The following is an 11,919-nucleotide window of genomic DNA, read 5'->3' on the forward strand; positions in this document are numbered from 1 at the left end:
TATACTAACAGCATATGTTAGCAGCATTCTGAAATGTTTTTTGTACTTAACGTACTGTTGTTGGCAGGAGCCTTTTCCAATGTAGAGGAGATCCCAGAGGATCTAATTCTTGACCATGAGAAGAACGGCCTGCCCCGCCTCTCATCACTGTCATCACAGGAAGTTACACACAGGTGAATCACAGTCAACTTTGCCGTAATTACCACAATAGATCACGATTTGCGTGTAACACATAATCAAGCCAAAATTTGACCAGACCAGATTGTAGATGTCCAATTTAAATCCACAAAGGTCAGATTACCAGATGTCTGGAAAAAACATCCTGAGAGTATCTGTGATGTGAGGTGTATTTTTTCTCGTAAAGAATTTTCAACCCGCTCAAACAACAGCTACAACAGCATCGTGAAACGAAACGAGCCAATTAGAATGCTCACGAAAGCTGACTGTTTCCGCACACAAATAGTCGAGCCATCGGTTGTGTTGAGTGTTTGTATGGAAAAATAAAACATTTGTTTGCAACCACAATGTAGCCAGATAAGTAAACAGCTAGCCTAGTTACTTATTTTTCTACTGCAACTACTACTACTACTACTCTTTCTTCATTTTAATTTTTCCACAGACTCTCTTGTAAATCTTCTTTTCCTTTCGGCTTTTCCCTTCAGGGGTCGCCACAGCGAATCAGTTGCCTCCATCTAACCCTGTCCTCTGCATCCTCTGCTCTCCCACCAACTACCTTCATGTCCTCACTATCTCTCCTTTAGACATGTCCAAACCATCTCAGTCTGGCCTTTCTGACTATCTCCAAAGCCTCTAACGTGCTGTCCCTCTGATGTACTCATTCCGGATTCTATCCATCCTGGTCACTCTCAAAGAGAACCTCAGCATCTTCATCTCTGGCACCTCCAGCTCTGCCTCCTGTCTTTTCCTCAGTGGCACTGTCTCCAGACCAAACAACATAGCTGGTTCTCACCACAGTTTTATAAACCTTTCCTTTCATTTTAGCTGAAACTGTTCCATCACACCTGACACTTTTCTCCACCCGTTCCAGCCTACCTGCACACTCTTCATTGCTCTGGACTGTTGACCCTAAATACATAAACATGAAACCATACTGCTGCTTACAAATGTTCACCTCTGCCCTCAGTCTAGCTTCAACTACTCTTTCCCATCGCTTCATTGTGTGGCTCATCAGCTTTATTCCTCTGTAGTTGCCACAACTCTGCACGTCTCCCTTGTTCTTAAAAATGGGCACCAGCACACTTCTCCTCCATTCCTCAGGCATCTTCTCACTATCTAAGATTCTGTTGAACAACCCAGTCAGAAATTCTACTGCTACCTCTCCTGGACGCTTCCATACCTCCACAGGTTTATCATCAGGACCGAGTGCCTTTCCAAACTTCATCCTCTTCAATGCCCTTCTCACTTCATCCTTACTAATCTTTTCTACTTCCTAGTCCAGTCACCTCTTCTATTATTTTTTCTCTCTCATTTTCCTCATCCATCAACTCTTCAAAGTACTCTTTCCATCTTCCCATCACACTACTGGCATCTGTGACACACTTCCATCCCTATCCTTTATTACCTTAACCTGCTGCATGTCATTCCCATCTCTGTCTCTTTGTCTTGCAAACCTGTATAGATCAGTCTCAACCTCCTTACTGTCTAACCTAACAAACAAGTCATTGTAAGCCCCTTTTTTGGCCTTTTCCACTTCTACTTTTCCCCTACACTGCATTTCCCTGTACTCCTGTCTACTTTCTTCAGTCCTCTGTGTCCCACTTCTTCTTAGCTAACCTCTTTCTCTGGATCCACTTCTGCACCTCCTCATTCCACCACCAAGTTTCCTTATCTCCTTTCCTTCCAGATGACACACCAAGAACTGTCCTACATGTCTCCCTGATCACATTTGCTGTAGTTGTCCAGTCATCTGGAAGCATCTCTTGACCATCCAGGGCCTGTCTCAACTCCTTCCTGAAAGTTTTCAACACTCTTCCTTTTTCAGCTTCCACCATTTCGTCCTCTGCTCTGCCTTTGCCGTCTTTGTCTTCCTCACCACCAGAGTCATCCTACACACTACCATCCTATGCTGTCCGGCTACACTCTCACCTACCACTACTTTGCAGTCGCTGATCTCCTTCAGATTACACCGTCTACACAAGATGTAGTCTACCTGTGTACTACCTCCACTCTTGTAGGTCACCCTATGTTCCTGCCTCTTCTGGAAGAAAGTATTCACGACAGCCATTTCCATTATTTTTGCAAAGTCAACCACCATGTGTCCTTCTGCGTTCCTCTCCTGGATACCAAACTTGCCCATCACCTCCTCATCACATCTATTTCCTGCACCAACATGCCCATTGAAGTCTGCACCAATGACAACTCTCTCACTTCTAGGGATGCTCTGCATCATTTGATCAAAGTCCAACCAAAAGTTCTCCTTCTCCTCCAGCTCACATCCTACCTGTGGCGCATACCCACTAACAATATTGATCATCACACCTTCTATTCCTAGCTTCAAGCTCATCACTCTATCTGACACTCTTTTTACCCCCAGGACGTTCCTAAGAAACTCCTCCTTCACGATAACTCCTACTTCATATCTACACCATGATAGAACAATTTGAACCCTGCTCCTAAACTTCTAGCTTTGCTCCCTTTCCACCTGGTCTCCTGAACACACAATACGTCCACCTTCCTCCTCTGCATCATGTCAACCAGCTCTCTACCTTTTCCTGTCATAGTTCCACCATTCAAAGTCCCTACTCTCAGTCCTAGACTCTTGGTGTTCCTCTTCTCTTTCCTCCTACAAACACACCTTCTTCCTCTCCTTCTTTGACCAACAGTAGTCCAGTTTCCACCGGCACCCTGTAGGTCAACAGTTGTTGTTAACCCGGGCCTCGATCGATCCGGTATGGAAGTCATATATTTGATTCGCATGTTTGATTTGGCCAAAGTTTTACGTTTGATGCCCTTCCTGACACAACCCTCTGTATTTATCCGGGTTTGGGACCGGCACAAGAAGACACTGGCTTGTGCCCCCTTGCGGCTACATTAGACTCTCTCTTGTAAATGTCAAATACAATTTTATCAGATTATCGGATTATTCAATGGAACAATTGGTAGAATAATTGATTCTAAAAACCATTCAATAGTGACCAGGTTAAAGTAAACAAGCACCATGGGAGCTAGCTAGGGACGTGTGTCTGTGAGCATCACAGATATCTTCAAAGGTAAGAGGTCATTTGGGATACATTTCTGACATATTCTCGACTATCACTAGGCAATGGCTGCATTCTCAGGGTTTTACTCGCAGCAGGGTTTTAGTTTGCAGTTTGTCAGAAAATGGGCAAAAAAAATGCTCTCTTTTTTCCCTCCATGATTTCTTGTTTTTCTTAAAACACAAAGAAAACTTGTTGGCTTGCATGGAGGACTAAGGAACAGTTCAAATTTTACAATAACACAAAATGAGTATTTTACACAGGTTTTTCTAAACCACAATTTTAAAAGCAATGTCTGAGTTTCGTTGGTTTATTATTATTATTGTTGTTGTTGTTATACTTGCATTAAAAGACGGGTACCAGAAATGATCTCCACGTGTGGTTACCGTTTGTGGAATTTTGGCTGGAGATGGTCATACAGAAGACGATATTCGGACGGCACGATATCGCCATCTCCTGGCCAGTATGATGAATTGTCGCAGTGACCACTTCCGGTAAATTTTGTCTGTATCGTACAGCCTTAAATCCAACCAGCGAAGGAAGGCAACTGCTCGCCACTCGCAGATAAAAGGGGCTGGGTCGCAGAGTCATTCCTTCGGACATAGTTGTCTAAAGAAATGCCATTCAGCTTTGTTGCTAATTCACTTTTGAGTTAAATAAATGCACACAGAACTGGACCATTGTTTTTCGTTTGTCTTTTAGATTTCATGGTGAACTGCTGCTTTTAAGTGACAGAAAATATTTCAGAGCACTTGTCACAACGCCACTGTTCAGCCTGAAGAGTTAGGTTGAAGACGTGCCCCCCACGCCCCTGTAATTTATTTCTGTAGCCGGGTGCGATGTATCAATTGTTGCGTTGGTGGCAGGGTTTAGTGGCAAGTCCATTTTTTGAGGGGCCGGGTGGGGTGTAGATGGGGCGGGGAATATTTCGCCCAGGGCGCAAATCTAGCCAGAACCGCCTCTGGACCATCTCCAGGAAAATTCCACAAACGGTACGTACACACGTGGAGATAATCGCTGGTAGGGTCCCCGTCATTTACTGCGAGTATAATAATAATAAAAAAATTAAAAAAATCTGACATTACTTTTAAATTGTGGTTTGGAAAAGCCTGTGTAAAAATGTTACTTTTCTGTAGTATTATTGTCCAATTTGAACTGGAACTAGGGAAGACTTCAAGCTGTGAGCCTATTGCGTTTTCCAGTCCACCATACTGCTACATTAATTTCCAAGTCAGATTTGGGGAAAAATAAGAAAATAAAAACAATAATAATAAAAATAGACTAACATAAAATGTTTTTTTTTTTATTCAAACTTCCAGTAGCGCTTTAATATGTTCTAACTGTTGGGGAGGAAAATTCAAAGTGTTATCTTAAAAAAGAGATCAAAATTATGCTGATACTCCAAAAACAGCCTCAAATTTACTTTGGGTGTATCTTTTTTTTAGGCATTTTAGGTAAAAATGGCAGGACAACTCACAAACCAGACCTGGACAAAAATATTTTGGTAGTACAATAATAAAAATAAATCTCAACAATGCTTTCACAACACCTGATCAAATGATTTTTGGAGAACATGCATTCAAATTGCTCAAGAGCCACTCTGTTAAAACATAAGAGTGAAGCACAAGTCTAAATTCTCAAGATAATTTAATGCCCAATGGGTTAGGAAAAAACAAACAAACAGTGAAACATCATTGTTGCTACCAAGCCTTTTGCACTCAAAACCGGAAGGAAGAATGTTGAACTATTTTTTTTTCTCCTTTAATTCTCAGTCAATATACTTCTTCAAATGTGAACTTCTTAATACTTCTCATTTCCTTATCTTTGTCTTTTAAGCAAAATAAGACATCATGAAGATTGAACTTGGGGGAAGCATTTTTGGCCATTGTTTTGACATGCTACAAACGTGCGAGTCAAACCCTGAGAAAGCAGTCTATACCAAACTTAAAGTGATAGTCGAGAATATGTCAGAAAAGTTTGAAGATATTTGTGATGGTAATCGACACACCTTGAACATTTTTCTATAGTCAAATTATGTTCTGTCTCAAGGGGCATTTTTTGACCAAGACTGTTTCATGATTTGTGTTAAAAAAAAAATATATATATATATATGCCCTGCGACTGGCTGGCAACCAGTTCAGGGTGTACCCCGCCTACTGCCCGAAGACAGCTGGGATAGGCTCCAGCGCCACCCGCGACCCCTGTGGGGACAAGCGGTTAAGAAAATGGATGGATATACGTATATGTATATGTATATATATATATATATTTTTTTTTTTTTTGCTTGTTTAAAAAAACAAAAACAAATAATAATAAATGTTATTTTCTTTCAACAAAGGTTAACCAACAGTGTGTACTTAGCGTTTGTGGAATTTCGAATGTTGATGGAGCATTACAGAATAAAGAACACATCCTTTTCGAACGCCACGCTGTCGCCATCTCTTGGCCAGTATGAGAAGTGCTCGCGGTGACAACTTCCGGCAATCCAAAACAAAAATCAAGCTGTATTTCAATCTATTTTAAAACTAAAACCAAATAAGTTGTTTTTCTATTTTTAATATGTTTCCAAACGTAATATCCAATGACCAAAAGAGAAACGGAACTGTGGCTGCATAGAAATTATTGTAAATATATATATTTTTGTCTTGACATTATATTCACAAATGCGTACTATGTTCAACAGATTAAAACATTACTTCAAGTTTTTCATGGTGAGGGATCCATTTGAGCGTCTCATTTCCACATTTAAGGACAAGTTCCTGTTTAACAAACCCTCCGAACCTTGGTACAAGTACACCATTGGACCTGCCATCCTCCACAAATACAGGAAAGGTTTTCCCTACCTGGCTGATATTGGTTTAGTCTTTGATGAGTTTGTTCGTTACCTGGGGGACGAGCGCGGCCGGAAGGCCATGGACTGGCAATTCGGCCAGCACATCCTCCACTGGGCAACCTACGTGGAATTGTGCGCGCCGTGCGACATCCACTACAATGTAATAGGCCACCTAGAGACGTTGCAGCAAGATGCCGCCCATATTCTGATGAGAGCAGGTATTGAGCAGCTGGAGTCCTCCTTGGCCATCTCTCCTGGCGTCACACGCTACAACAAGACCAAGGTGGAGCGCTACTTCTCAGGAATCAGCAAGTGGGACATCCGACGCCTCTATGCACGCTATCGGGGCGACTTCTTTTTATTTGGATACCCAACACCTGACTTTCTACTCAACTGAAATGCTTAGAAGAGGACATATGCAATTTTTGGGGGGATATATTTACAGTGGCAGGAAATGACTTAATACAAGCTCCTCTGGCCATGGCATAATCAGCAGTGTTGCTTAAAAATGGAGAAAGTCATTGTTACTTTACTGATTAACCAGTAGTTGATTTTAAATGTTATGGTAAAGTCAGCAGCTGGCGACAACACCGTCTCAAACATACAAAATAGTGTTGCAAACTTTTTGGGGGAAGTGTTTTTTTTTTTTTTTCATAATGTTTAATAATAAAGGTCTTATGAAAAAGGTCTTCTTGACTTAAATATTGGCTTTTATACAAAAAGGTACAAAGTACTTCACTTTTTTACGATGAAGTCTTTAGAATTCACTTAAAACTTTTTTGAGGTCTTTATACCTAACATATTTAACATTTAGAATGTACTTTGTTTATAAAAATATGTATTATAACACGTTCTGTTATTGTTCACAGCAAGGAGTGATTTTTCAAATGCATTTGGCCACATAAAATTAAAAACGTTTGGATTGTTCCACACTGTTATGGCATTCAATGTAATACATATAATTGTACTGTATGCATATTTACAAGTCACTCCAAATGTGCAAATTATATTTTTAATGGCTCTCAGCATCATTTTCAGGTCATGAGAGAAAGTTTGAATGCTCTTTAAACAATCCTCTCAATCATTTATATTGTTTTCACAAATAAATAAATAAAAAAAAATTAGTTCCAAATTATTATGCAGTATTTAAATATAAAGAACTGAAAATAGTTATTTGGGAAATTTTCAGCATTAGGTTGCATTTTCTGAAATCAAAAGCTATTTCAATCATAATTTAATAGATTGTTACATTTTAATGTAGGACCTTTTTTGTTGTTTATAATTGGACCATTCTTTTTTTGTATGTTGCTCATTAGTTTCTTCCCTTTGATATCCATTATGCAGAGCAATTTGTTGCAGCCTAAGACGGCACATTGTCATGCATGAAGATGACTTAGTTCTGGTTTTCATTTTGTACCATGGAAGACATACGTTTCAGAGGCTATTTTCCCACCTTGAAGGGCTCTCTCCCCATGATTCTGCTTCAAAACATGACAGCAATACCTCCTTGCTGACTATTGCAGCCTTGTTGGGACAGGGTGTCCATCCACCAAACATATAATACTGACTCCATCTTCACCATCCATAGCTGTACAGCACTCTTCAGTGAACAACCTCATGCTCCAATCATTGGCTACCATGGGCCTAAAAAGGGGAGAAACTCATGATGTGGCCCACATGCTGCCCTGACCCCGCTTCAACCCTGTTCACAACCTTTTGGAGCCTCCTCAAGCAAAGATCTATGAGGGCGGAAGACAGTTCACATCCAAACAGCAGCTTCAAATAAATTCAAGCAAGAATCTGCAAAAACTCAAGTTCAAGTAATGCAAGACTTGCAAAGCTGCTGGGCCCTTTGTTAAAATGCAACTTCACCTGTTAGGATATTTTGGATTGAAAATCGCTTTTCATTACAGCAAATACAACCATCCTACTGCTGCAAATTCCAGTTCTTTACAACCTAGAAAATGTGAAACTATTGATAATAATTTGGACCAGTACAATTTAATAAACATTTTAAATTTTTGGGAGAGAAAAAAATCAAGTTGTTTTCTAACAGTTAACTCAAAGGTTATGCTGAGCCATTAATAGACTATCAAATTTTGATTAAAACATTTGCATAGTAATTTGGGACAGTGTACTGCAATCCTGTACACACTTACACAAAAATAATGAATTCTTAAGGCACCTAAATTATTGAGGTTATATTTCCCATGATTTTAAGTAGTGTTGTTCCGATACCGTTTTTTGGCCCCCGATACAATTTATATCTAGTTTTGCAGTACCGGCGTACCGATAACAAGGTTTTTATTTTACAACATGAAAAAGCTGCCCTGCCATTGGTACAGAGCTTTCAAAGGCCAATAAGATATCTTGGCTTGGCATGGAGTGACACGCCACACATCAATGAATGTCATGCAAGACACAAGATGCTGCATCCAAAGTCCTATATTAGTGTTGTAAACAATGGAATCGGCTACTACTTGCCAATGCCACTGTTGTTTTTTTGCAGTATCAGACCTCTCCCGATATCGGAACAACGCTAATTTTAAGTGGCAATATTTTGTACCTAATATTGTTAAGCAATATTTAACACCCTACACTCTAAAAAGACAATTATTGAACCAATTCAATATTACAAATTAAGTTGTTGACCAACTTTAAAAAAATGCTTCAATTGATAACAGGATTGAATTAGGTTAGTCGAAAGTGAATATTAAGTTTAATTATGAATTCATTAAACTTAATACTTTGGATTGGAGTCACTTTGGATTTACTTAATTCAGGTGACTATATTAAGTTGAAAGAACTGAATGAGAATGAATTAATTTAAGTTGTAATCTTAAATTGGTTCGACAATTCTCTTTTTAAAGTGTACAAAACTGAGATAATTTTAAAGATTTAAGCGCAAAAGAAAACAAAGGTCATGTAGCTCGAACAAGAACTCCTTTTATTGGAGGTTTACTCCACTCTCAAATTTAATTTTCGTCAACATTGACTGTCTGCAGACCTGTAGGAGAAAAAAGCACGGAGGTCAACTCAACTGTTAAGCCAAACTACAGGTGAATGAGCCAAAGGCGTGCTCACCTTTGCATGTTGTGACAGGTACATATGTCACCAACGTGTATAGTTTATTAGGGGAATCCTCGTCTTCGTTCCTTTTTCTTGACAGGCGAACACGCAGTCTGTATGGAACGTTCCTGTACAAACAAATGATAGTTACAAATTATGTTCTGCTAGAACTATGGCCAGGAGGTTCTCTGCTGTAAACAATTCCCATAAAGCATTTTACATGATGTGATAAGTATACCATATAACAAGAACGGAGACAACTACAAGGACACCAAGTAATCAAGTGTTCTGCTTCCCTTGTCAAGAAGTTATTTTTTACCAATTGAATTATATGTTGTGGAAACAATAGATAATTTTCAGTTCCAGGCTTAACACTACAAAATGTCTTACCGGACCCCCTTGCTCCACACTGCCTTGTTAAGGCGCGTGTCAATGCGGACATCAGGGGTACCCATCTCCTTCACCGCAAACTTGCGGATTTCTTTGATGGCACGGGGAGCCCGTCTTTTGAACCCCCTAAAAAAAAGACAAGTACTCCATCAGCTTAAGGACATGAGAGGGGGAAAATCACTGACAAAAGTAGAGTAGTACTTTATGCTTTAACATATTTGTGGCACGCATGTACTTATGCAAACGTGCATGTCTGTCGTTAGTATTTTCATATGTTACACTCACACTCCATGGATACGCTTGTGGATATTGATGGTGTACTCTCTGGTCACCACCTCGTTGATGGCCGAACGTCCTTTTTTCTTTTCACCTTTCTTGTTCGGGGCCATCTATTGAAAATTACACGAACACTTGAAACCAAGTTGTCACGACGTTTGCTTAGCATTTGTAGCCATTTTTTAGAAGTGGCAAGGGGCGCATGTTTAAAGAAGCCAAAGACCACTGCGAGGTAAAACTACGTGCAGTATTAACGTTTTAGAAGGAAAAACAAACGTTTAAGGTAAGTAAACATACAATAGCACCACATCAAACTAATACATATCGCACAAGCACTCGGTCAATCCACCGCTAACGTTCATCGCTTTAAATGCTCTTTTAACATCAACTGTACGAAACCAATTCCATCTCCGTAACACCGGGCGCTACTTGTGTACACATTTATAACTTGCGCATCTACATTCTTGTGTTTTAAACGCAGGATGGCCAGAGATTACTGAAATGTATTTTTGCGAAATACATACTCACTTTAGCTGACTGCTGAGGCGGAAGTCGGAAGGACGGTCCTGAAGGCGAGCATTGTGGGTAAAGGAAACAAGTCCGTTTTTGTAAAATGTTCGTAAGGAAACATGTAGACGAGTTAATGCCTGCTTAAAAACAGGAGGGGGGAAAAACTATTTATTTTTATAGTCAGCACTCAGCAACGTGCGCTTTTTTTTTTAGAAGCCGAGTTTCCAACTTCCATAACAGACAACATAACAATGATAATAATCGGTTAATTCAGTCAATCTAATCATTATGCAAAACAACATGTAAATATCAACAACAAAAATAAATTTTAAACTAAAATGAATATTAGATTTAAAAAATCATCAGAAAATATTTTTGAAAGCCTTATTTTATACTGTGTACAAATTAAGTAATATGAATATATAGTAATAGAAGTAGAAAAAGCATAGGGAAAAAAAACAAATTAAGAGTTGAGAATTAACTAACAATACATGAAGCAGCCTACAAATTTGAATACACTTTGTGTGTGCCACAGTGAGCATGAAGAAAACAAAGAACATAGAATAATAGCAATCTTAAAGTTTACACGCCTATTATCCAGCGATCTGGATGTTCCTGTGTTGTTGACTGTGTGCAACATCAAGATGTTTACAGCCCATGGCCCTTGTAGCCAATTTCCCTAGACGAGGGCGGAAGAGAAAAATTCCTCTAAGATGGTAACCAAGGATTTTTCGAATAGTTGATAAAGAACCTCAATCCATTTCCAAATTCAAGCTCACTTGGAGACACAGGGTACAACCGTGTCACCTTGAATTAATCAACATGAATGGGAATGGGTGCAATGGCATTACTGGATGCCTTGACTGCGCATGGCATCATGAAATCTTGAGACAACCGAAGACTAAGACCCAGTGTCAAATAGCTGGGTCTCCGTCAGGGACTCTAAGCACACTTCAAAAAGCATCCAAAATGGCAAAAATAGTGAGATGCCACATCGCTTGCCTATGGATGCAAGTCTGTCATCCAGACTTTTTAACTAGGGCCCGAGCAGCAACCACTGCAAGTTCCCTATTGTTTGTGTAGGAATTATTTTTCTCTGTAAAAAATCGAATATTTGAGACCCTAAACATGCATGAAAACTCACCAAAATTGACGCACACGTCTGGCCTGGTGAAAATTTATATATTTTAAAGCCGTCATACACCAGTACAAAAGCATGGGTCTGTAGCGCCAGAGGTTTAATGGAGCCCTGTCCCATTTGACCTACGGATACGAAAATTGGCACCGTAGCACTCCGAGAAGAACAAATAAAAAAAAGATTTTGGTAGCCCTAAAATGAGCAAATGAGTTATGACTATTTGAATGGCCAATTTTTGCACTTTTACAGCGGTCATACTGCCCCCTTGTCTTAGACAGCTAACCCGATCATCCTTAAATAATTTTGTTTAGTCCGTTTTAGGAGTTGTGTGGAATGATCAGTTTTAGCTATTTTTCCTCATTAAAGAATGTGTCTCCAACAGAAGCACAGGGGTGCCAATGTTTTAGGCTCAACTGTTATAGACTTGGGAAAGTTGAGATTACTTTTTTTTTAAGCACTTAAAAACGCTATCCATGTATCCAGCT

The 11,919-nt window shown here is 39.6% G+C and overlaps 2 protein-coding genes and 1 pseudogene across 5 annotated transcripts in view; 1 reads left to right on the forward strand and 2 right to left on the reverse strand.

Moving 5' to 3' along the window:
* The window catches only part of LOC147178254 (carbohydrate sulfotransferase 10-like), a 10,429-nt gene extending 3,699 nt beyond the window's left edge, over window positions 1–6,730 (forward strand). For 3 of the 4 annotated variants that reach the window (XM_086069077.1, XM_086069079.1, XM_086069078.1), the window contains 2 exons: window positions 68–173; window positions 5,902–6,726. In XM_086069077.1, coding sequence (XP_085925203.1) covers window positions 68–173; window positions 5,902–6,448 — 653 coding nt within the window. In that variant the 3' untranslated portion in view covers window positions 6,449–6,726. Of the gene's footprint in view, window positions 1–67; window positions 174–5,901 lie in introns of all 4 variants that reach the window. The other variant, XM_086069080.1, reaches the window with a different exon arrangement.
* On the reverse strand, window positions 643–2,335 carry LOC147178255 (uncharacterized; annotated as a pseudogene).
* A 2,247-nt stretch (window positions 6,731–8,977) lies between the features above and the next one.
* On the reverse strand, window positions 8,978–10,383 carry rpl31 (ribosomal protein L31). The gene is made up of 5 exons (XM_086068668.1): window positions 10,315–10,383; window positions 9,796–9,899; window positions 9,511–9,636; window positions 9,136–9,248; window positions 8,978–9,058 (listed from the first exon to the last, which is right to left on the reverse strand). The coding sequence occupies exons 2-5, from the start codon at window positions 9,897–9,899 to the stop codon at window positions 9,027–9,029; spliced, it is 375 nt and encodes a 124-aa protein (XP_085924794.1). The 5' UTR covers window positions 10,315–10,383; the 3' UTR covers window positions 8,978–9,026.
* Between the last annotated feature and the right edge of the window lie 1,536 nt (window positions 10,384–11,919).

The sequence above is a fragment of the Leptonotus elevatus genome, chromosome 2 (assembly GCF_054856555.1).
Source record: "Leptonotus elevatus isolate MCC_2025b chromosome 2, RoL_Lele_1.0, whole genome shotgun sequence".
Taxonomy (NCBI): Eukaryota; Metazoa; Chordata; class Actinopteri; order Syngnathiformes; family Syngnathidae; genus Leptonotus; species Leptonotus elevatus.